Source organism: Mauremys mutica, chromosome 7 (assembly GCF_020497125.1).
Source record: "Mauremys mutica isolate MM-2020 ecotype Southern chromosome 7, ASM2049712v1, whole genome shotgun sequence".
Taxonomy (NCBI): domain Eukaryota; kingdom Metazoa; phylum Chordata; order Testudines; family Geoemydidae; genus Mauremys; species Mauremys mutica.
Genome location: NC_059078.1, coordinates 43,336,640 through 43,363,629, shown reverse-complemented (window position 1 = coordinate 43,363,629; position 26,990 = coordinate 43,336,640). Strand labels below are relative to the sequence as shown.

Here is a 26,990-nt window from a genome sequence, read left to right as displayed (position 1 = left end):
CGGAGAGAAGCTGCAGCCCTGTGCCTGCCGGGGACAGAGAACTCCTGGGCTGCAGACTGCGGGCGCTGGTGTTCTCAGTCCCTGGCAGGCACGGGGCCACGGCTTAAGCTGGAGAGAAGCTTAAGCTGGAGAGAAGCCACGGCCCCGTGCCTGCTGGGGACAGAGAACTCTGGGGCTGCGGGTGCCAGTGTTCTCTGTCCCTGGCAGGCGCGAGGCCCACCTACTGCCCACCAGAGGAGAGAAGCCGGGCCCAGCATCCGCTGGGGACAGAGTACTCCGGGGCTGCAGGCTGCGGGCGCCAGTGTTCTCTGTCCTCCTGGCTTCTCTCTGCACTGCCCAGAACTGGGGCCAAAAAACAAAAACAAAAAATAACCCACTCTGACTCTGCAGAATGGACGGAATGCCGCCCCGTAGCATGTGCTGCCCCAGGCACGTGCTTGTTCCACTGGTGCCTGGAGCCGGCCCTGTATGTGAGTAATTGCTGGCGCTCGCCACACTCTTCTGTAAACATGAATGGGTACTGGCCACAAAAAGGTTGGGGACCACTGGTCTAGATATTCTGCAATCCAAGGCCCGGTACTCCACAATGCATTCGTAATAAGCTAGAAGCCAGGAAAAAAGTTGTAAGAGAATATAGAGGGGAACTTAAAAAGTCAAACCTATTCAAAGGGACACAAAACATTTAAATGAAACTGTTGCGTTCATTTTAATCAGAAGAACTTTGTACTCAGACAGACAGAAGAAGCAGGGCACCAGACTTCTACCACCTCCCAGCTAAGAATTGAAAACACCACCACCAACACAAGGAAAGACCCTATGGGCCCAAGTATCTTCAAAAACATATTTTTAGGCTTCTAAAGGTCTCTCTCTCAACCCCATGACATTTTGCTGAAGTATTTTTATGGTATACGTTACTATATTACAAGCCAAATCCTGCCCTCTTACAGAAAATCCCCCAAAGGAAAGCAAAATAATTTAGTAAACCCTGAGAGTTCAAACTGGTGCAGCTGGAGATAGTGTCTGAAGGAGTTCCTTTCCTGAAAAGGGATTGGGATGAGGCCCATTGCCTTCAAACCCTCTGCTATTCCAATGAATCATTGGGAAGCATCAAGGATTTTGGAACAACTAAATGGAGGACCAAGAAATCCACACATTGCTCCCTAGACTTCTTCCTACTGGCAGCACAGCAGGCCTACTCCCACTGCCTCTTACCCACACCATAAGACTACCATATCACCCTCAAGGGATGGAGGGTCAACAGCCAGGGCCAGGTACTTGTGATATTTAGGCCCCAGTTCAAAGCATGTGCTGAACAGCGGCTGGATTTCCAACAAAGGACATAACTTCAAGCACATGTTTAAGCATGGTGCTTAATAATGCTTTGCTTAATCAGAGTGTAAACCGTGACAGGCTCAGCTTTAACTTTAACTTTAACCTAACCTGGAATAACATGCATGTCAAAGTGTATCCCCCTGCTCTGCCCCAAGCTTGGCCAAATCTTCCAAAGCACAATTAGCCAAAAATGTGTGCTCTAATTGAGAGTTAATGACGATATTTTCACGTAACTTTCTCTAGAAGTGGAGTTGACAATTTGGACTCTATAGCTTAGTTCTGAGCTTGTGTTTTTGCAGTTTTGAGTTAAGTTCATAACACTATCATACTGGATTTTACACAGCTCCACAGTGCCTCAGACAACTAACAATTAAAAATTCAATAACAACACTGTACATGCACCAGCACATTTTTTCATCACTTGACTTTTCGTCTGTCCAAACTTAGCAAAATGAATGTTAATCATTAAAAACCTGCCATTTATGAAATCTGAAATTTCGGAGTCCAGTTCTTAGAAGTACAGCTAATTGTTTAAGCTTCGTTAGTATTTATCTAATTCTAAAGCCTCCAGTTTCCAACAACAAAAAAAGTCGCATATGCGTCTATCCATGGAAACTATTCAGAAACTTCTGAGCAAGTTAAAAGATGCTTCCATCCAACAATGAAGCTTACACACACACACACACACACACCCACCCCATTTTGGTCATCCAGGCATTTGGGACATATTTTACACATGTGAATTATGAGAGAATATTTTTATTTAAATTTTTGTTTGCACTGGTATTTATAAATTGACTAAAAATAGAGATAAAAAAAGTTACAGAATTTAAGTTTAACTCTATTGAGCTTCTGGACTTTGGGAAATTTCAGCTGTGACTTGCACCCATGAGAAAGAACAGAGAGGGCTTACAATTTGCAGAACTTCCTTTCAAAACACAATATTGTGTAGTTTAGTGAACACTGAAGTAGTATATTTTTGGCATACTAGTCAATACTCTGGTAAGTAAATATATTTTCTTAATAATTAAGTGGCCTCACTTTCTCTGAAGGGTCATTCATCCAGTTCAATATTTGATAGTTGTGTAAAAGTGGGTCAAGTCTAACTCTTTGACACTGTCACACTTGGCAGTCCCATTTGTAACAATAGGTGCATCCCAAAAGGAAGATTTGCATCAGCGTAAGTCCTAGTTATTTCATTCTGCTAAAACACAAAGTTAGGCAATACTGTTATGAAGGAAAAAGCTTTGATAAGAATGACAAGGAGAATTACCTGGCTCAGGGTTGGTACAATTTGTGTTGGAACCTGTTATGAGTTTAAATTATTTGAAAATGGAAATAGAATCTGGTTGCCAAATATTTCCATTTCAGCTACACAGTGTTAAAAATATTCTATGGGAGTTTGGGTTTTTTTTTTTTTTTTTTAAAGAAACCTTACAAGGTGCCATTAAAACTTATCCTATGCATATTTTATATATAAAATATACCTTTGTAGCAAACATATACATACATAATTATTCCGTACATAATCATTTTAAGTTTCTTTCTTGGTATATCGTGACAGGAACTGCGTTCTAACAAAGTTAATCAGCTTGGTCTCTGTGAAGAATACAGTGATAAGTGTTGCTGCGAAGCACAGAGCTCCCACAACGATGTGAATCAGCCTTGCCAGCCAGCCTTTATCACAGCACAAGAATATCTACAAAGAAAAAGTAAGCAAGCAGTTGTAGAAAGATTACTGGTAGAGAGGTGGATGCTCTGCATCAATGACAAGTAGACTCTAATACTTCTCTTGACCACAATACCGGTACTACTGAGGTGGTCATCAGGCTGCCAGTCTCAGGCAAGGCAGTCAGATAGATTTGGCTAGCATAATTTGAACCAACAAAATATTATAGCTAATATTGGCCATATTAATATTTTTATAATACAATTTCTATGAAAATAAATAAGCATTTGGTATATATCTGATCATTGTAGAAGTTATATGCCATAATATATCATTCAGTATGCACACATGAAGTTAATTGATATACTTAGGAAAACTATTTTCTTGTTATGCGTTGAGATTAAGGCTACACATCATTCCTTCATTTCTACAACCATATATCCACCTATGTTTAAAAGACGAACGTCCTTTTGGGTTCTGGGATGAAAGATTTTGCAAATCCTGCACTTATTCTTTATATGGGATTCCCCCAAGCACTTCAAACAGCTGCTGGGAGGATCACTGAGAGGCATCAGCCTGTTGCACAACGCACACAGCTCCAGGGTAAAGTTCCAGCCAGGACTGTAACCACTAAACTAACACTTACTTAAAACGTACCTACAAACTATATAGAAAGGGAATAACAATGGACTGTTGAGAACCGCTAACACTCTTGCTATGCAAGACAAGGTGCTCCAATCATCATGGGCAGTAAGAAAGAACTGAGAAGGGTGCAGGGCTGGCGGTGCCTGATATACCAACGCATGAGCGCGGCACTCAAGGGGGCACCACAGCCAACCCTCTGGTCGGCAAAAATCTCTGATGACTATGCACATGAGTGCACACACACGTAGAGTGGAATCGACATGAGCAAGCACTTGAAGAAGAATCTCCCTTTCCAATACAATCTCTAGTTTCTACCCCTCAGAGCCATGGGATATTTGACTTAATTCATGTAATCGTTACCACAGAAAATCGGCAGCTGGTGCAGGACTGAACCTTTCCCCTCTTCTACACTAGGTAGGTGTGAATGGGGGAGGAATACCACATACTGGGGAGGGGATGCCAGGGGGGCAGTGGAAAAAAGAGGGAACATTTTTGTGGCAAGTTGTTTTTTTATTGATTGCTGTTTGAAGCTGTTGGGAGATTGGAGATATTGAAATAAGATCCATGAAGACTGATTAGTAGGCAGAAAACAGATGGTATGGTAAAAAACAGCATCCTTCATTAATCTATCAGACCCTGGCCATGTGGTATTGATAGATATTCTGTACATACACACACACTCACTCCACAATGTATGGTAATACCCATGTGATAAATTGCATTTATCATCATGCACCTTTGTCTCATATACATATATACAATATAATCAGCCTTGCAAAACTGTAATAACATTTTATTAGCCTATGCTCACAATCTACTTGCATGCCCTTTAGTGAGATTCTGATAATGAAAAAGCTAATTATATTTTCTAATTACTTGATATGAGCAGACTTTTACAAGAATGATAGTGAAATCTGAAAAACACACTCACCTCTGAAAAAACAGTGACTACTCCACTTATAATATAAACAAAAATTAGTGATGGCGAGAGTAGCAGCCCTTTCAAAGGTCTGTAAGAGCTCTCTTTGAAGTAATTGTAGATGTAGTGAATGCTGTGTGCTATTCGAATACTCATATTGAAGCAGTTTGCAAGGATAAAGCCTACACTGCCTTGCCACTGAGTCAAGAAATAAGAGACGCACAAGAATGTGAAGGACAAGGCCAGCATAACAAAATTGAATCTAAAGGAAAAAAGAGAAACAAGTTAAGCAATGTATGCAGTGAAAATATTTATTCATTGACACCTACGTCAGCAAGAGTCCCACAATTTTTTCCCCTAAAAGAAGAAACCAAATTATGGTTAATTTTGAACATAAACAGTAGAGTAGGGATCAAATTAAGATGTGCTAATAAAGAAGGCTTATTGAAAGGAGTGGAGGAAAACAAAGAAAGAGCCACATTAAGTGTGAGATGTTTATTTTTAACAGTGAACCATACATTTCTGATTTCTCTTACCAGATTTGACAGACTAATTAAGCTTGCAAAATCTGAAGATTTCTACCATATATTAAAAATTCTTAAACAAGATGGCACATTCATAAACTTCTGCAAACCTTGGTTAAAAATTTTACTTCACTTACAAATCAGCACTTTGAAAAGATCACACAAGTCAGCTGGTTCAGTTTAAAATCTCTCTCTGTGTATGAAAAGCAAGAGTGGAAGAGTCTTGTAACAGGGAGTTGTTGCACACTGCTGAATAAAGGGCTGTTGCTAGTTTTAGCAAGGCCAGCAGTGTGTTAGCCTTTATAAATAGAGAGGGTGAAGGAAGTTGGGATATGAAGCCCACCTCTTAACAGAACAGAACAAGATTCTGGCTTAAAAAAAACAAAGCCAGGTGGTCATTAAAACTTAATATATTAAGTGGATAGTTATAGTCTACTTAATTTCTGAGACAACATTGTTTTTTAAAATAGCCAATATTGGGAAAGGGCTATAGTCTAAATAAAAACATTTTTTGGCAAGCAATATTAATCTATTTTAATTTGAACTAAAGTGCAGTACTGATGTTACACACACACACACACCCCACTCTCTGCAGGTGTGTAACATCTGCTAATTTTCAGCAATCACGCATGCATTGGAACAGTCTCCCAGATTGCTGGACATGTGGTTACTCCAACATGAAGTATACGTGCAATTAGTGTGCAGAGAGCTATACCAACCATTTTACCCCAACAGAAACTTAGATGAAAATTCACTTCACTTGATCCAACTTCTATTTCTTTATAGTATCCATAGAAAAATATCCAGTTGATACATGATCATGCTGAATTGCAACAAGTTCATTAGTTCACAAAGTCACATCCATAAAGACAGCTAAAATAGATGTGAACTAATAACTAAATCATGAAAATAGGGATTAATTCAACATTACAGCCCTAGTCTAAAAGACTACAGTGAATAACTTAAAGACAGCATTGGTACAGCTGATAATGACAAGTCCTGCTGTCTTCCATTAGATGAGCACTCTGCAGCTGTTGTATTCTCCAATTAAGCACAGATCACGAATCAGCAGCCTTAAAATGCATATTGTACATCTGACAAAAACTGCAAATTTAAAATGAGATGCAATTAAGATAGCACTTTTGCAAATCAACATAAAATTATTATACTGTAACAGCAATTATTCTGCCATAAGGTTGTGGTTAAAATGCAGTGTATGCTGCCATATTTTTATTGTTCTGCTCTTGATGCTCAGCAGTGAAATTCAGTTTGAAATTTGACATCTCAGTAAGATGCCTAGATTGCCAAAAAGACATGATAGGCATACAGTCTCACTAAAGCAGGCAATTATCCCAACGTGTTAAAAGTTAGTTGATATTATTAGATTTTAAAGCTAATTTTAAAATTTCAATTTTGGGGATTATTTTGATGAAGTGAAATTAAAAGTTCACAGTTGAAAAATTAAACTTTTAATTAAATTGACATTTAAAATGGATCAGTGGCTCAGACATTCAAACCTGTAAAGACTGATAATTAATTTAATAAAGACTTTGGTCAAAGCAGTATATATGTTTAAAATATAATGTGAAAATTCTCTCTGTGCCAAGTCACATGACACACAAACTTATTTCCTCAAGCCAGGATGTTTGCCAATCCAAAAATAGTCTCATTAATATTCTTATAGTATTGCACTATTTTGACAGTCCTCTTATATTGATAACCATTTCACTTTTTAAAACTCACCAATATGCCACAGAATTAGGGAAATTGGGGGGGGAGGGGAGGGAACTAGGTTTTTCCATGAAAGAGTTTGGAAAAAAACTTGAAGTTTAATGAGTCTTATGTATATTATTTAATAAGACAGCTATTTTATGATGTATCGTAAAATCCCTGCACCTAATTAATTGATATACTGCCGAATACACAGTCTTCTGTGCTGGCAAATATTTCTGTTCACTTTCCTAGAATTAATAAGGTAATAAGACATGCTGTACAATACAGTATTTAGCGCTTATATTTTTTTCTTTACAGGAGAGTCAAATCTATAATTGAGATTGGCAAATTTTGTACAGTCAAACCCTCTCCTTGAAAAAGTTTGGAACCAAAAAAATGTTTGTAGTGCCACTTAACAGTGACCAAAGCTGGTAGTCATAAGCATTATGCATCAACCCTTCTCCCTGTCAACAAAAGCAGCCTCTGCTACACATCAGCACAGATTTCAGAAAAATAGGAAATAATTATCAATTAAAATAGTCAAGGAAATATGGGGAAGATATAGACAGGAATTTCATTCATTCAGAAAAATACCTGAGATGGAATATTTTTATAACTGAAATTTTTAAATGAGATGTATTACTATAGCAGTATACTTTATAATAAAAAATATTGCTATTATGGAAAGTTATTTTTAAAACTACTCAATGTGCACACATATGGAAACTAAGGTTTGGGATTTTTTCCCCCCATTATTTTCTTCCATTTCATACTTTGACCAGATATGTATTCTGTGTATATAACGTTCAAACTTATACATGCCCAAGATTATCCATCTAATCTATATTTAGACTGCTAAACCTCAAAGGGAGGAGTGGGTGCTGACTGCAAAGCGTAAATCAAGTTACTTACTGAAACACCTATATATGGTGTAGGGAGGCGGCCTGGTTCCCAGGCACCCCGGAGGATGAAGAGCCCAGCAGAAGGCTAGACTGGGCGGAGCTATGGAGCTCTGAGCCCGCTCCGCAAGGGGTCAAGCGCCGACCCAGAAGTATAAAGGCAGGCCCTCCGAGCTCAGTAAGGCACCAGCCGTCAGAGGGATCGGACGTCTGCGACCGAGCTCCCGCTGGGGAGGCAGCAGAAGGCAGCGGCCGGCCTAGCTTTTCCCCTCGCTCACTATCCCGAGGAGGCCTGGCCGAGCCTGCCCCGCTCCGGCTGCCCGGAGGAGGAGCCGAGCCTGCCCCGCTCCGGCTGCCCGGAGGAGGACTGGCCGGGACCGCCCTGCTCCAGCTACCCCGACAAGGAGCCGAACCTACCTTTTGCCACCTACCCAGAGGACCTGCTGAACCCGCCCGGGGACACTCACCTTGAGGAGCCGATGGTGGTTGACCCCTGCGCTGACACCACGATGACTCAGGTACTCGGTGAGGGGGAGAGTGGAAGTAGCCCAGGGGTAGCCGACCCCAGTCTGGCTGCAACACTGCCAGAGCCAATGTCAGTGTGTTGCGGCCAGGATCCCCACTGACACAGCAGCAGGCTGTGACACAGAGGAGTGGGTGGGCCTGCGTCCCCCCTGCCACCCCACTCACGGGTGGCAGTCTCCCCCTCGCCCCGACACTCAGGCCTAGGAGCCTGGGCTTAATATACTGAACTATTGTTTGCTGCCCCACCCTGACCAAGGGCCTGGGCTTATATACTGAACTGCTTGCTCAGCCCCTGCCTGAGGGTCTGAGTCCCTGAACTATTGTTTGCTGCTCCGCCGTGCCCCAGGGCCTGGGCTAAAGCACTGAACTGTTTGCTCACCCCTGCCTAAAGGCCTGAGCCTACTTGACTTGCTGTGTTTGCTGCTGGCCCTGACCTAAGGGCCGGGCCGAGAACTGTTACTGCCCAGCCCTGCCTAAAGGCCTGAGCCTATTTGACCTGCTGTGTTTGTTGCCCCGCCCTAAACCCAGGGCCTGGGCTTTAGGACTGAACTGCTTGCTCGGTGTAGTGAGGCGGCCTGGTTCCCAGGCGCCCTGGAGGACGAAGAGCCCCCTCTCCCGACAGCGGACCCCCTACATATGGATTTAGGTGTGTAATCTTAGGAACCAGAGTCTGAACATTTTGACCATATTTATGTTAGTTAAGAATGTATCGCTACTTTAGAACTGGCACTGAAGATGTGAAATTCAAAACTGAAGCTTAAGTAGTGAAACAACAGTATGTAAAAAGGAACCTGAATTTCCAAAGTGTCGTTCTCCTCCCCCACCACCCTCCAATCCCTCCCCCTCTAGGTACAGATGCACTGTAGACTGACAGAGTCGACCTGCAGTAAATTTGTTTTTCAGGAACACTTTAGGGGCTATTAATGGATCCACAAGCCTTCTTGCCTACCTGTCTACCTCCTCTTTGCACATAGAAGCAAATGTAAAACATTCTGTTACTCCATTGACAGCAAGAAGCAGGACATATAAAGAATAGCAGCGCAGGAGACTGGGACCTAAAAAACAGTAAAACAATAAATGAACCAATATTCCTATAATGAAGGCTCACGTATATACTTCTCTTATCTACTGGTACTCAAAGATCAATCCTTCAAATGTTTTCAATGATGATTTTACCATTGCAGCTACTTTCAAATTCAATCTGTAATCTAAATTACACAGGCATGTTCCTATCAATACCACTACAACACAATGAGTAGACTAACCAAAAAGCCAAGGACACCACTTGTAGCTCAGATCTTTTTTTCCCCATAGCCAAAAGGATATTGTAATAGTTGAGATTTCTTTAATAAAGAATCCAGTATTGTGTATTGTAGAGGACTTGAGGAATAAGTCTGAGGCCAATCCTCAAGAGCTGGAAGCAAGTGAGAATATATACACACTCCAGCCAGGATATATTGTCATAGGATACAGATAGCAATTGTGCTAAACTGGGAGTTACATTAATATTTTTAATGGGACATAGGTAATCTATAAATGAGTTAAAAATTCTGCACCAGTTTTGGAAATTGGTTTACTGTCCTTTAAAAGATTCCCATGTGAACTTGTAAAAGTGAGAAAATTACAAAATGGCAGCTACCATTTCAGTTTGTTCTGGTAGCAAAAAATTAATGCTGACAAATGAACTCGTCTCCCAAAAACGGACTTAATTGATCACGGTTATTACATTGTGCACTCTCCCTCTGTCTCAGTTCTGAGGAGTAATTTCCTGAGCAGCCACGGTACAGCACATTTCTTTGAGGTGAAGAGAAAGTCTTCAACTCTATGAAGATGCACATAAAGGCAATCAAAGTCAGGCTACAAGCACATGAGAAAAAAGGGAAATGAAATAAAATACTCAAGGAAAATCAGGGTAGATACAAATGCCAGTGTGTCACATTTAAGAATTCACTTTCATAGGACCCAATCTTGTGAATATACTTGAGAGTGACTTAATGCACATGAGTAGTCCTCCTGAAGTGAAGAGGCTAATACCTTAAGTACAGTTAATGTTTGATAGATTGGGCCCTTTTTCATTTCCCCTTAACTGACGCTAAATGTGATGCAAGCAAGGGGATAGAAAATGCTCTCTTGATAAAGAGGGCTAACTGCTGCTATTCTATAACCACACACTTTCAGACTTTTCATTTTCCTGAGATTAATAAAAATCTAAGTGGATTAGTGATAAAACATGTACTCAGAACAGATGTATTGACAACTGATGCAAGTCATGTTTCTTTATTGCTAAAAATTCTTCATAAAAACCAATGCGGGCTTCCAGACATGCATCTTAACCTGTCAAGAGCCCAAAGTTCTTGAGGAACAGGTGATAATATTTAAGTGCTTATATTTATTGCTCATTCCTCTTTGACTACATTTTGCACCATACTATCAAATTCAGATTAAGGGACAACAGAAGCAACAGCAATTGTTACAAGCCTGTGTCCGACCAATCTCCTTAAAGATAAAAGTAACAAGGTTCTTCATGGAGCTACAATGTCTCTCAAATTAATTATCTTGAAATTGAATAAGGTAATTGCAACTTTCTCCCTGTTATTCAATTAGTGGTATTCCAAGGACAACGTTTCACACTATAAAGCTCCTATATATTCCATGTAATAAATTGTGTTATAAGGCTTTCCATTTTCCTTGTAATTTTTCAGTATTAAAGACATAAGCGTTTGTCAGTCAGAATATTAATATCCCATTGTGGCACTGTCAGTGTCTCCATATTGAAGTGAAATGTCTCAGGATGGCTACCTTTTAATTGGAATTGCGCCCAGCCTCAACTGACAGATCAGCTACTTCCCAACTGAGAGAGATCAGCTAGGGATCAGGCAATTATAAAACCTAGCAAGTAGCTCAGTTGGGAAGAGACCTGCCAGGAGTGGGGAGGCCCTGGCAGTAAACTCATGGGTAGGGTGGGGGAAGGAAAGTTACAGGAAGCAGGTTGGCACCTATATCAGGCACTGGAGCAGGGTGACTCTCAGGCAAGTGGCCAATAGATTGCTAATACGTAGGGAATGCATAGGCTCCTGCAGCAGATCCCAGATTAGGGGCAGGGACAATTGATGTGTTGATTTTGTGTTAGGTAGAAGAAAGCCAGGAGAAAAAGGACCTGTACCAGTCTCTAGGGGTAATGTCAATTCTTCCAGGGCTAGGAAGAGAGGCCAACAGCCTATAGAAATTATTTTCCAGTTGTACGTTTTACCCTTTAAAGCTGCACTGACAGTGTTAAACCACCAAAGGATCAATTTTAAACCCAAATCACCCTCAGTGATTACTACTGAGACAGTGATTACTGTTTTGACTAATCTAACAGCTCTGAATAATACTTATGATAGCCACAGACCTGCATCATAATTTTATAGATTTACAAATAATGGTATGCTCAGTACAGAAGCAGTTTTTAAACAAATGTTTTTGCTTATCTTAAAAAAAATTAAAATAAAAAAAATGCCACACACACAAGACAAACACACCCCTCTTTGTATTGTTAACAACTCTGGTATTTTTATCATGAGTTTCAGGATACTTGGCGTTTTCTTCAACCATTGGCTACTGGAATCATGTAATTAAGCAAGCATCTCAGCTTTCCATGTTTAAAAATAAGTACATTTGTAGCCCTCATAATTACAAAGAAAGCTTTAAGAACATGACCCTACAGATTCAGAAGCTTGAAAACCAATAAAAAGAACACACAATATCTTTTTTGTTGGGATTGGGGAGGACTGACTTAAGGACTTAATCTCTTGGGGCTGGTAATACTGCATTATGGAATAACCAAACACACAATATCTTTGAAAGTAACTTTCAACAATGGGAAATCTTGAAAAAAATTATGTGATCACTAATTAAACTCTCCAGCAGATTAAAACTGAAGATAACTACTTATATATAAAGAGCTTGAATACTAAAAACCAAATTATTGAACTCAAATAGACAAACTAACCTACAGGCCTCCATAGGAGCTGGATATATATGCACAAGGGAGGAATTTGGCTCTAAATCCCTGTCAAATGTGATTTGAAATGAAGGAGATCAAAACCCACAACAATAGGTTATAATGGAAATTTATAGCTGCACTGATGAACTGCACACAGACAAAATTGTATATAAAATGCATCTGTAACACCATTCTCTTAAAGATATCATTATAAATATACCAATTGCTACATAAATCTGAAAATGCCACATATGGAATGCCCCCCTCCCAAAGGATTACCCTGCAAAAAGAATAAAATAGAACCCTACAAATTATTAGCTTCAAATGTGTCTAGAGCCAAATGTAATTACACGGTGCTTCTAAGCAATGGTCTATCTTCCATGGCAGTTCTCAACAGCTACCTGGAAAGTTGGTTCCCTAGTGCCATTAAATTCTGAAATTAGGTATGCATAACTGAACAAACAGATGCAGCGGATTATCCAAAGTGAGGTCAGTGCATGATACTGTAGACAGTAATACAGAAACTCCATGGGATTTTAAGTACTTCAGTTTCTCATGTACAAGCAGATAGAAGTGCTTTTCTACTTATCAGATAATTTTGCTCTTGACTGACAACGTGTGATTTGTAAAATAACTCAATAAATCTGCATCTTCTGTTCAGAAAGATTTCTAAAACTGGCAAAAAGTGATTAGTTACCTGATCCCGAACTGAGCATTGAACCTCCATAAATATCCAGAGCCAGTTGAGAATAGGCATAGCCAAAAACTGTAATGCTCAGGCCAACCAGAAGCACGAGTTTTAACAGTGACTCCAACACTGCTGCAGCCATTGCAATATCATCCTGGGAAAAGAATTTCATGATCTACATGAATCAGAAGCTACAGAATTCTGCAGTTTATTTTGATGGACATTTTCACAAAGAATTACTTTTTAAAAGAACAGCATTTTTCTATTGCTTTAGAGAGATCGTAAAGTTTTCATTAAGTTTTGAGTTATCCTTATACATTTTGTGTACAAACATATTCACTTTCAATCTTAACATATTTCAGAGTAGCAGCCGTGTTAGTCTGTATCCACAAAAAGAACAGGAGTACTTGTGGCACCTTAGAGACTAACAAATTTATTTGAGCATAAGCTTTCGTGGGCTACAGCTCACTTCTTTAGATTCATGGAATGGAACATATATTGAGGAGATATATATATACATACAGAGAGCATGAAAAGGTGGGAGTTGCCCTACCAACTCTAAGAGGCCAATTAAGTAAGGGGGGAAAAAAAAAAAACAACTTTTGCAGTGATAATCAAGATAGCCCAGTACAGACAGTTAACATACTGGTCATTTACCTAGCGTTTTATATGTTCAAAGCTCTGTCCACTACATTATGCCTCACTGAAGCAGTGGTAAACTGAGAAGGGCAAAGTAATTTCCCCAAGGCCACAGTGATTGAGTGGCAGAGGCTGAATTTTTACTGCTGTGCAGGAACACAGTATTTGCATACCAGAACAGTCTGTTAACTCTAGTGTCCCTTCCATAGCAGCAGCCTATACTAGATAGGTGACAGAAATGTGAAAATTTATAAGGCACTTGGCCAATTATACAACATGAACATGAGAAAATATACATTTGTTACCCCGTGCACCAATCAAACAATGCCCTGAAGCAAGAGATTTTATTAACCCTGTTTTATCATGTGTACCAACAAGTACTACTGAAAATAAAATAGCCAATTATATTATTTGTAAATTCCAGAGGCTGAACTTTATGTTTTATGAAGTATTCCTTACATAGACTTGCATCTATAATTCACTTCCCTTGTTCTATTGTTATTTACCACCATGAAAAGGCAGTACAAGGCAGTTTTTACTATGCACTTCATAATCTCAAAAAGCTCAGTTACAGTCTCATCTGATTATTCTCTTTTCAAAGCTGGAAAAAAACCTATTTTTTAGTGTAGTTAAGTGGCAATACGACTACATAGTACTTGTTGAGTTCCATGTATTTTCAAAGCATTGCACAATGTAACTAGGAGCGTTTTTCTCAGTTAACCTAGAATAAGACAACCTGAATGGTGTGTGTGCAAGTGAGTTGAGTGAGGTTTATGTAAAACTATTTCGCAGTGTATTAACATTGAAGCTAAGATTCTGGAAAATACCATACTATGGAGTTTTGTTCCCTTTATTCATTTTTACTTAAGGATGTAAGAGTGGCCATTCTGGGCCAGACCAATGGTCCATCTATCCCCGTATCCTGTCTTCCCATAATGGCCAGTGCCAGATGCTTAAGAGGGAATGAACAGAGCAGGGCAATAATTGAATGATCCATCCCCTTCATCCAGTGCCAGCTTCTGAAACACCTAGAGCATAGGGCTGGCATTCCTGACCATAATAGCCATTGATGGACCTAATTATTTTTTGGGCCCAGTTATACTTTTGGCCTTCACAACATCCCCTGGCAATGAGTTTAACAGTTTGATTGAGCATTGTGTGAAGAAATACTTGTGTTTTAAACCTGCTGCCTATTAATTTCATCGGGTGACCCCTAGTTCTTGTGGTAAATGAAGAGGTAAATAACACTTCCTTATTCACTTTCTCCATTCGTGATTTTATAGATCTCTGTCACATTCGTCGCCCCCACCCGCCACCCCCATCTCTTTTCTAAGATGAAGAGTCCCAGTCTTTTTAATCTCTCCTCACATGGAAGCTGTTCCATACCCATAATCATTTTTGTTGCCCTCCTCTGTAACTTTTCCAAAAATTCTAATATATCTTTTTTGAGATGGGATGACCTATTAGCATTTTACCGGTTGGTTTATTTTAATACTCTTTCACCTCTCCCCAATCCTTCTTTATTTTCTATTTCACTTCTTTTTACAACTCTAATCCTCCAAAAAAACTTGAGATTAGATTTGGCACCCTAATTAACCAAAATGAATTAAGAAATTAGACAGTGCGGATATCTGTGTTCTTACTTCTACCATCTTTGAGGAACACACTTTTGCAATGACTTTCTCACCCTATCCCTTCCCCTAAATATTAAAGGAAATACTTACTCCCTTTAGGCGCTAGTAGATTTTTATGATTAGTTCTTTACTTATTTTAAAGCACAGTTCTATAGCAGATGTTTACTAATTTAGAATTACACTCAACCTACTTGTTTCTGTAGCTTTACATCCGTCCCTCTTTCCAGCACCTTAGCAAAGAAAATGTAAAAACTCTCCTCTATTGGCAAAAAGATAAATCTAGCCACCAGAGAACCAAGGTTATTCACTATGTCATACACACCTTAAACAAAACAAAAACCAGAGAAACAATATATTAAATTTTATGAAATATTTTATTTTCAGCTTCCTAGTTCTAGATCTTAAAGAGTTATGTGCATACAAACTCCTTTTGAGCTAGCATTTCTGGTGAATGGTCATAAATAAAACAGCACTTTGTCTCACAATATATAGTAGAGCACTTTTAAAAGAAGCAGTATTCCTATCCATAAGGATTTTGGACCTAAACATATTGATAACAATAAGCCGCTGGAATTGCAAATCTCATTTTTGGACAGAAAGACAAGTTTGAGTGAAACTTACTTTATGTACAAATGTGTAATGCCCCTCAAATTACATTAATATTAGCAGGGGATGACTGTAGGAAAAACTCATTGAGATAAGATCAGTAGACACCGCAGAACAAATGTTGTTTCACTGAATGGGTACAAGATCTGGACTTCAATAACAAAAAAAGGGGACTAGCCATCTTAAAATGCAAGGCCCTTTTTTTGTTTGCATTCAAATGGAAGAATTTTATATAAGCTACCAGAATGACACTCTACAGCACTCTAACAATTCTACCTCCAATAAGAACTTGACTAGGGTCCAATCTTGCAAAACCTACTGTTCACTACTACAATGTGACTACTCACAGTGTATTAAGTACATACATAACTCTTTTCAGGACCATGACCTATGAATGAAATAATGGTCCTAATTAGTTTCCCAACCCTGGGAAAAATACAGTGTTAAAAAAATCCATGATGTTGCATTAGTGTAAATTTTAGTTGCTAGTGCCTTGGAATACCAAGCAGAAAAAAAAAATCAAATGCAATAAATGCACACATTCAAAGAGAGAAGTGACGGCAGCAAAAGCCTCAAAAGGAAGCAAAGACAGTTTAACAAAATGTACAATGTTCTTGCCTTCTCAATTATTATGAGGAAAATTTTCATCAAGAGAAACATAAAATTAAAGCCTTTGATCATAAACTACCAACATCTTCTCTGTCTACATCTTGCACTTCCCCATCATTTCAGTACAAAGTCATTAAGACTTTGAGATCATCTCCGAAGTTTCAAAATACTTTTTCAATGTGGTGTCTTAATTTCAAAGTTTATGTAAAAGCAAAAACAAATAACTCTGTTACCACTTGGTAATATCATGCTTACCCTGGTCTCCAAAATTTAGCACATTCAAAAATGTCATCACGTATCTTTCACCTGTAAATTCAAAACAAAGGAATTAACAAACAATGAATGTTAGTACCCATATCCTTTTCCAGTTTTTATTCATCTACTTCTAGCAGGCAATATTGTGAGGAAGCCAAAAGAAAAAGGTTAAAAAAAAATCTATTAATTACACCATAAGTCTGGCATGAATTGAAGTCAATTGAAGGTGCAAGCAGCTCTGAAAGTCAGGCACAAAGTGTTGAGTTGGACAGCTAGAAATAGAAACAGCAAAATCTGTGGACGCTTTAAGAACATTTTGTCCTCACTGATCAGTAAAGAAACCTAACTGTTCTTGAATTAAATCTATCATGTTTAACACATCCCAGAAATCAACACCAATGTGATTAATATAAAACTTTCAGAACAGTTCCAAAATGGATCAAATATGACCCAGCTTTCTCAAGCTACAGATTAACCATAAAATATAATTAGTATGTATCACCAGCATCTGTATTTTCCAATCATCCATTAATCTTTTAAAACTTACTTCCTCTTCTCAGTGCAGGAGATGCTGGACACTCATATTATTGTATACACAGGAGACTTTAAATAGGAAAAAGGCAAGGAAATGATGAATAAAGAGTGACCTAAACTGGGACAATGTAAATGATGTTCCAGACTTGCTCAATGTTTAAATTTCTATTGCAACAGAAAACCCTAAAGGTATGTCTGCACTGCAATGTAAACCCAGGGTTCAAACTCAGACTCAAGCCTAACTCCCCCTTTCATCCACACACCAATCATGCTAAAACTAGAGCTCAGACTCAGAGTCCAAAGACCCCACCAGGCTGGAAGGTCCGAGCCTAAGTCAAGCCAGGACCCAGGCTTCAAGCCCCATTGCTTTACAGTGTAGACACAGCCACAGTGGACTTGTGCTCTGGGAGTCTGCCAAAAGTATCCCACAGTCCCATAGGCTGACTTTCTTTGTCCTCTAGACAGTCAAGTTTATCAATACTGCACTATGAACAAAGGGAGAAAGCAGCCACATGTTCGGAGAGCACTAGGAAATCTAGGATATGCATAGTTGGACTTGGGCCAGTATAATGCAGTGTTTGTTAACCTAAGGTTTGAGCATCTACACGAATATGTAAGCCCCAGGTTAACAAACCCAAGGTCTGCTAATTTGACTTCTACTAACACTGGGCTTACTTTGTGGCATACACATCCTCAAATCTCATATCGACACTTAATTTGTGAACACTGTTAAGATGCAACATTTAAGAGTGTGTGAGAAAATAATCCTTAAATTGATTCTGTTCCATACAAGCCAATCTTTATGATTTGTTGAGTTTATTTTCTTACATAAAGCATCTGGGTTTTCTGTGTGTTTGTTTTTAAAAAGACAAAATGTGGAGTGGGCAAATATCAGCTACAACTGATGGCCAAACTCACGTTCATTAAAGAATACTTGCAAGATAACACTGAACAGTGCATTGATACACAGATACCCTCCCACCAACAGCACAAGAAGAACTCCATATGGACTCCTCCTGAGGGTTGAAATGACAGTTTGGACCTATACATAGAATGCTTCCACCGACGTACACAGGCAGAAATTGTGGAAAAACAACATTGCTTGCCTCATAACCTAAGTCGTGCAGAACACAATGCCATCCACAGCCTCAGAAACCACCCTGACATTATAATCAAAGAGGCTGATAAAGGAGGTGCTGTTGTCATCATGAACAGGTCCGACTACCAAAAGGAGGCCGCCAGACAACTCTCCAATACCAAATTCTACAGGCCATTTCCCTCAGATCCCACTGAGGAATACACTAAGAAACTGCACCATCTACTCAGGACACTCCCTACACTAGCACCGGACCAAATCAACATGCCCTTAGAGCCCCAACCAGGGTTATTCTATCTACTACCCAAGATCCACAAACCCGGAAATCCTGGACGCCCCATCATCTTGGGCATTGGTACTCTCACTGAAGGACTGTCTGGATATGTGGACTCTCTACTCAAACACTATGCCACCAGCACTGCCAGCTATCTCCGTGACACCACTGATTTCCTGAGGAAACTACAATGCATTGGTGACCTTCCAGAAAACACCATCCTAGCCACCATGGATGTAGAGGCTCTCTACACAAACATCCCACACACTGATGGAATATAAGCTGTCAGGAACAGTATTCCTGATGATGCCACAGCACAACTGGTTGCTGAGCTCTGTGCCTTTATCCTCACACACAACTATTTCAAATTTGATGACAATATATACCTCCAGATCAGTGGCACCGCTATGGGCACCCGCATGGCCCCACAATATGCCAACATTTTTATGGCTGACCTGGAACAACGCTTCCTCAGCTCTTGTCCACTCACACCCCTTCTCTACCTATGCTACATTGATGACATCTTCATCATCTGGACCCATGGGAAGGAGACTCTGGAAAAATTCCACCACGATTTCAACAGCTTCCATCCCACCATCAACCTCAGCCTGGACCATTCTACACAGGAGGTCCACTTCCTAGACAACACGGTGCAAATAAGTGATGGTCACGTTACCACCACCCTATACCGAAAACCCACTGACTGCTATGCCTACCTTCATGCCTCCAGCTTACATCCCGGACACACCACACAATCCATTGTCTACAACCAAGCACTGAGGTACAACCGCATCTGCTCCAACCCCTCAGACAGAGACCAACACCTACAGAATCTTCACCAAGCATTCTCAAAACTATGACACCCGCACAAGGAAATAAGGAAACAGATCAACAGAGCCAGACGTGTACCCAGAAGCTTCCTGCTGCAAGACAAGCCCAGGAAAGAAACCAACAGAACTCCACTGGCCATCACATATAGTCCCCAGCTAAAACCCCTCCAACGCATCATCAGGGATCTACAAAGCATCCTGGACAATGATCCCACACTTTCACAGACTTTAGGTGGCAGGCCAGTCCTCGCCCACAGACAACCCGCCAACCTGAAGCATATTCTCACCAGTAACTACACACTGCACCATAGTAACTAACTCAGGAACCAATCCATGCAACAAACCTCGATGCCAACTCTACACACATCTAAACCAGCGACACCATCACAGGACATAATCAGAGCAGCCACACCATCACCGGTTCATTCACCTGCACATCCACCAATGTAATATACGGCATCATATGCCAGCAATGCCCCTCTGCTATGTACATCGGCCAAACTGGACAGTCCCTACATAAAAGGATAAATGGACACAAATCAGATATTAGGAATGGCAATATACAAAAACCTGTAGGAGAACACTTCAATCTCCCTGGACACACAATAACAGGTTTAAAGGTAGCCATCCTGCAGCAAAAAAACTTCAGGACCAGACTTCAAAGAGAAACTGCTGAGCTTCAGTTCATCTGCAAATTTGACACCATCAGCTCAGGATTAAACAAAGACTGTGAATGGCTAGCCAACGACAAAAGAAGTTTCTCCTCCCTTGGTGTTCACACCTCAACTGCTAGAAGAGGGCCTCATCCTCCCTGACTGAACTAACCTCGTTATCTCCAGCCTGATTCTTGCTTGCATATATATACATACCTGCCTCTGGAAATTTCCACTACATGCATCCGACGAAGTGGGTATTCACCCACGAAAGCTATAACAATGTAGCTATAGGTATAGGACTATAACAATGTTTAAAAGGGGACTGGATAAATTCATGGTGGCTAAGTCCATAAATGGCTATTAGCTAGGATGGGTAAGAATGGTGTCCCTAGCCTCTGTTCGTCAAGAGGATGGAGATGGATGGCAGGAGAGAGATCACTTGATCATTGCCTGTTAGGTTCACTCCCTCTGGGGCACCTGGCATTGGTCACTGTCGGTAGACAGATACTGGGCTAGATGGACGTTTGGTCTGACCCGGTACGGCCATTCTTATGTTCTTATAAAGCTCATGCTCCAATATGTCTGTTAGTCTATAAGGTGCCAATAATCCAGACTAACATGGCTACCCCTCTGATACAAAGAAGTAATGAGGCATAAAAGTCAGGAACGGTTACAAGAAGATAAAATACTTACTTGCTTCTACTTAAGAAACTAACCTAGTTGCAAAGCAAAACTTTCTAACCACATGCTTCCAACAAGATTACTGACCAAACTCTTCAGGTCAGGACCACCACTACCACCACACCCCTCACCCTTCATAGTCCAACAGCTGTTTTCTTTTGCCTTTTTAGGTGTGGTGCCAAAGACAAACAGGGAGAGAGAAGAAGGTGTCTTGGAGCATCTGCCCCTTCTTTTATAGGCCTGTTCCTCCTTTGAGAAACATTTCCAGATGGGAGCAAGGTGACAGGCAATCCACTGAAGAAGAGTAACTCCATGCTTTTTTGCTAAGATGCAGATTTTTGTCTTTACCCCCTTCCTCACCAAAGAAAGGCCACTAAGCAGGTAATGGCTCATCAGCCTTCTTGACACCCGACTGAGGCATCAGCTTCCCTTTGTCTCTGAGGTACTGGTTTAACCACTTCCCATACTTCAGTCATGATTTCAGCTTATGTTTATAACTTCACATATAATGTTGCTATATGCATTTTGACATATTATTGATCAGCAAATTATGCATTTTAAATAATACCTCATAAGGCATACCTTGCATAAACATTATCACAATAGTGTAGGGATGTATACGTACATATATTCAGTCACACTTACTCTTACAAATTTCATGTAGTCAAAAATGTTCTGCCCAGCTCTACTGGAAAAAGCACAGAAAATAAGGCTGGGCCACCAATATGCTGAGAACTCCTTTCCTATTGCGGGCATCAGTATCACAACCACACTACTACTAGTCTTTTGTGATTCTTTTCAACCAAATGTTATCTGTGGTTTCTTGTTATTGAATTGACAGCCAAACAAGCAATACCAAGGTCTTTCCAACCATGGACAGGCATGAAGAGGGCACATAATACTCACCTTCTGTCAGCATCTGTTTCAAGAAAGATTGTTTAAAGAAGCTCCAAGTCAACCTAGCCTCTTTCCAGTCAACCACTGTCTGCAAGAAAGAAATATGTACTGTGATTTAATCATTGGAGTTGATTTTGAGAATCAGAATTGCAAGATAGTATGTGAGCTCTTATCATCAAGGCCAACTCCATCTATTCTAACCCCCTGTACTAACCAGAAAAACCATCTCTCTTATTGCAACTAATGACGAACATAAAATATTCTGGAATACAAGCACAGACTTATGACTACAAGGTGACAGACTAAGATCAGTCTCCACTGCATCGCACCCTATAGAAACAAAAAGAACAAGAATAGCTGAGAGTTTCTACCAGGAAGCATTGCGCAGCAAAGGATGGGACCAGGGAGAAGTATATTGCAGCTGATTCCTTGATATGCAGTAAGCACATATGCAACATAATAGTCTGCAGTATAATGTCTGTGAAAGAGATTTCTGTTATCACTTAGGCCTGGGCTACACTAGTGGGGGGGTTCGAACTAACATACGCAACTTCAGCTACGCGAAGTTGAAGTATCTTAGTTCGACTTACCTGGCCGTCCTCACGGCGGCGAGTCGACTGCGCTTACTCCTCCTGCCAAGGTGGAGTACAGGTGTCGATTAGCGGATCGATTTATCGCATCCAGATGAGACGCAATAAATCGATCCCTGATACATCGAACACTACCCACCAATCCGGTGGATAGTATAGATGTACCCTTAGTCTGCTAAGCCTCTACCATGAGGCCAGCTGAAACATTAGGAAGGGTCAGCTTTCTTTCTGCCTCAAGCTCAGTTATTGAGTGTTGTTCTTGAATTGTATGCTAAACCTGAGTAGACTGAGTAAGTCAGGGGTGGGCAAACTTTTTGGCCTGAGGGACACATCTGGAAATAGAAATTGTATGGTGGGCCATGAATGCTCACAAAATTGGGGTTGGGGTGTGGGAGGAGATGAGAGCTCTGGTTGGGGGTGCGGGCTCCGAGGTGAGGCCAGAAATGAGGATTTCAGGGTGAGGGAGGGGGCTCCAGGCTGGGGCAGAGACTGGGGTGCTGGGCGGTGAGGGCTCCAGCTAGGGGTATGGGCTCTGGGATGAGGCGTTTGGGTTGTAGGAGGGTGCTCTGGGCTGGGACCAAGGGGTTCAGAGGATGGGGGGGGGGGAGGGGAGAATCAGGGCTGGGGCAGGTGGGCAGGCTCTGGCTGGGGATGAGGGGTTTGGGGTGCAGGAGGGTGCTCCAGGGTGGGATCGAGGGGTTTGGAGGGTGGGAGGGGGATCAGGGCTGGGGCAGGGGGTTGGGGCGTGGGAAGAGGCTCAGGGGTGCAGGATCCAGGCAGCACTTACCTCAAGTGGCTCCCGGAAGCAGCGGCATGTCCCTTCTCCAGCTCCTACATGGAGGCGCAGCCAGGCGGCTCTGCACTCTGCCTCGTCCGCAGGCACCGCCCCTGCAGCTCCCATTGGAGCACCGGAGGGGGGGCCATGCCGCAGCTTCTGGGAGCTGTATGGAGCGACCCCTGACCCTGCTCCCAGCTGGAGCACCAGAGCGGGGCAAGCCCCAGACCTCACTCCCCTGCAGGAGCTCGAGGGCCAGCTTAAGACAGCTGGCAGGACAAATCTGGCCCGCAGGCTGTAGTTTGTCCACCCCTGGAGTAAGTTGTTCTCAATAAAGTTCTACCTTGGATACAACTAGGAAAGGCTGAAAGAACAAAGAACACAGTGCTGCTGTAAGAGCATTAGTAAGCATGGAGAAAGCGATCAAATAATCATGCGTCCCATATTTAGGAGAAGGAACGAATAAGGTCTACATCTAATTGGAACTGCATGCAAGTGCTCCAAGTCCTTGGAAGCAAACTATTAATATTTAAATGCCTCTTTAGTTAAGAAGGGGGTGTCTAGTGCAGTAACTGTGAACAATGAAAGGTTTAATATACTGAGATTTGTGGTCAAATCATCCCCGATTAACTAAATCACAGCCAAAGGGCAAGCTGGAGCAAAGATTCCCACTCTGAGGCCTTGTGTTGACAGAGCAGACAAACCCTGGTTTGGTTCCCTTTTGCTTAACTGTGAATGCATTTTTTAACATAGTGGTTTATTTAATTATTGAGAGGAGTAACACTATTTCTGTTAATGCTCTAGGTTAGAGAGATACAATGGGTGAAGTAATATCTTTTACTGGACCAACTTCTGTTGATGAACGAGCCAAGCTTTGAAGCTTACATAGAGCACTTTTTCAGCCCAGAGCTGAACTGAAGTTGGTCCAATAAAAGATATTACCTCATCCACCTTGTCTCTCTAATATCCTGGGACCAACACAGCTACATTAACACTGCGAACAGCGTTCTATATTGTTCGCAAGCACTTTTTATTAGTAATAACAGCTTTAGCTGTGCCTTAGAGCTCATCAGGTGAAGCAGCATGAAATGGTTTGTAATAATCGTGACTGACATGAAAAGTTTAGTTAATGTCTATAGCTCATATTTCAGCTCAGATTTACTCTCAGTACCATTTTAGGCTAAAAGTTAATGAGTGCTATTTTACATTCCATTGACTTCTTGAATACATATGCAGGGCTTAAAGCAAACAAGGCTTTCTACAAAATTTCTCACAGGATATGCACAAAGTGCAGTCAGCAAAAGGTCACTACTTCACCCTTTTGCATAAAACCGGATGCCAAAACCCCCCAAACCACTACAACTTACTCTGGCAGCTGCAGACTTTTTCCTCCTTCTCTTCCTTTCTCCTGCTTAGTGCCTGCCAAGTTGGCTCATCTGCTTCAGACTCAGCTGCTGCTTTTATGCAAGGCAGTGCTGCCACCACCACTTGGAATATGAGCACCTGCAGCCTCACTGGGGAGACAGGAGCACACACCAACCGCTGAGTCCACCTCTAAATTGTTGCAATTTTTCTGACAGCAGAAAGATAGAAGCAGGCATCTGTGCATGCAGGTCTCATACTCGGTGTGGCTAGTAATGGACAGCATCATCATTTTGGACAGCAGCTTTGAGGTGGAGGGGGAAGAGACTCGGCAGCTGGTGCAACTTCTGCCTCTCTGCTGAGGCCGCAGCTGCTCATGTGCACCAAAGAACAGTAGTGCCACCTCACATAAAAAAGGCTACTGAGCCTGCAGCAGGTAAGCCAGCTTGGCAAGGAGGTGGACACGAAGCAGCAGACAGGGAGAGAGCGTGGAAGAAGTCTGCAGAGCCAGAGTAAATTGCAGCAGTTCGGGAGTGTACTCAGCAGACAGTTTTATGAGAGGCAAGATGGCCGCACTTGAAATTGCTGCTCCAACATGAAACTGCCACATGCTACAAGCCACACTGAGCCCCAGACCAGTGCACACAGGTGCCCACTTCTACCTCCCTGCTGTTGGAAAAATTCAGGTATTGGGCTAATTTTACCCAGTCCATTAAATCACGATTTTCCTCAGAGCCCTATCTATGAAGAGAATGGAACATGTTTTGCTGAATACAGATTCTGAATATTTCAGAGTTCAGTATTTTCCAAAAACATTGGGTAGAAAACTCCCTGGCACAACAGTGAGATTATCATTCCTTTAGGAGAGAAAGTAACCTGCTTGGAATTCAATCACTAATGCTCATTCTATTCATTATTATATGTAGCTACATTCTTAAAGGTCTATGCAAAAACACTAGAAAATATATTTCAGTGAAACAATCCTGCATCGAAGAAATTAGCTAGTTAATAACTGATTTCATTTCTCACTTCAATAAAAAGAGTTCTTGAGAAGCTTGGGGGAACCTGAGTGTTGACCAAAGTGAGGTGGTAGCCATGTTTTAAATAGTAATAAAAGCTTTATTAATACAAAGAGAACCATTACAAGGATAATTTACTCAACTTGTTTGTTCTTGCTCAACTGTATCCTCTGCAAGGAGGCTACATCACACTTAAGATGGGTATTACTCAAATAGTTTCTCCTTATTCAGCAAAACCAACTTTGAAATTCCCTCATTCATGAAAGACTACAATATTTAAAACTTTAAGCTTTGCAATTTACCTGGTCTTCAATCAAGTTGGGTAACAGATCTGTCATTCTAGAAACTGGAAAAGATTTCTTTGTTGCTTCAGGAGAACCCAAAAACTTCATGAAATACATTACATAGCATAGCACCAGAATACTTGTGTATAAAAGCTGAAAGAAAAGATATGAAACATAATATAAACTACAGATTTAAAACTACATACTAGGATTCAGCTAAATAATAATTGGATACCTCACAGTTATTCTGAAATGTCAAATAGTAGACTGAGTGAAGGAATAGTTTACAAACAAATGTTCTAAACCAAAATTACTATTACTAGTCAACCTAACACAAAAATCCCATAACTTTTTTTTTAAATCAGCACATTTTAACATTACTGGCCTCGATCTGTGTCACTCCACCCTAAAATTGGTTATGTTTGCACTGCAATAAAAGATTTGCAGCATGGCTGCAGCTGGTCCACGTCAATTGATTCAGGCTCACAGGGCTCAGGCTGAAGAGCTAAAAAGCGCAGTGTAGATGTTTGGAGCCAAAGCTCTGAGACCACACAAGTCTTTCACTGCACTGTTTTCCTCTTGTGTTGTCCAATTCATTTGTCCTAGTTTGTAGATATCCTATTATAAAGCTCTAATTAATTCATAGACTATTTTATTGTATTGATCTGTGCCACAAGTAATTACATATGGAGAAGAGGTTTATAAATTATTCAAAACAGTTGAAATTTGCAGCCAAATTATAGTAATCTCTGTAAATGGGGGACCTAAATGGAAGGATTGATAGCAACTACAGTGACAGACTGCATTAATATTATATAACACCACAGGTATGCACTACATTTTGCAGAAAAATTAAAGGCAGGGTATTTGCAATCTAAGGGCCTGATCTTACAAATTCTTACTGTGAAGTAGAATTTGCAGGATTAGACACTAAACTGGAAAGGGTTACAAAGATAAAAATATGTAATTGATTCAGTTTGTTATGCCTTAAAGTAAGGTGTTCATGCATGTATTTAACAGAGGAACAGCTATCTTTCAAATCCTGATTCAGTCCATAGATTATTTCACCATCCATACAACTGCTATGATTATAAATCAGTCTGATGAAGTCTTGGGGGCAGGTCTGTTATGTTCCTACAATGCCTAGCACAATAGGGATCAGGCCTTTAAGTGCTATCACACCACAGAAAAACAACAGAAGTATTTAGTCTGTACAAAGGCTCTCTTAGTTTGGAATAAAAACTCAAATCTTAAATGCCAGTTATCAAAGTTGTTACATATAAACACTGATCTATTTAGTCATTTATCATTGAAATTCTTTGCTAAAGAACTCAAGATCTTATTTCTCAT

The 26,990-nt window shown here is 40.8% G+C and overlaps 1 protein-coding gene across 2 annotated transcripts in view; it reads right to left on the bottom strand.

The window, feature by feature from the left end:
• Positions 1 to 2,083: 2,083 nt before the first annotated feature.
• Positions 2,084 to 26,990, bottom strand: part of RFT1 (RFT1 homolog) — a 36,887-nt gene continuing 11,980 nt past the window's right edge. For both annotated transcript variants that reach the window (XM_045024806.1, XM_045024807.1), the window contains 8 exons: positions 25,659 to 25,793; positions 21,620 to 21,698; positions 16,643 to 16,693; positions 15,364 to 15,494; positions 12,909 to 13,053; positions 9,176 to 9,281; positions 4,578 to 4,827; positions 2,084 to 3,031 (listed from right to left, as the gene is read on the bottom strand). In XM_045024806.1, the coding sequence (XP_044880741.1) occupies positions 2,867 to 3,031; positions 4,578 to 4,827; positions 9,176 to 9,281; positions 12,909 to 13,053; positions 15,364 to 15,494; positions 16,643 to 16,693; positions 21,620 to 21,698; positions 25,659 to 25,793 (1,062 nt within the window). In that variant the 3' untranslated portion in view covers positions 2,084 to 2,866. The remainder of the gene's footprint in view (positions 3,032 to 4,577; positions 4,828 to 9,175; positions 9,282 to 12,908; positions 13,054 to 15,363; positions 15,495 to 16,642; positions 16,694 to 21,619; positions 21,699 to 25,658; positions 25,794 to 26,990) is intronic.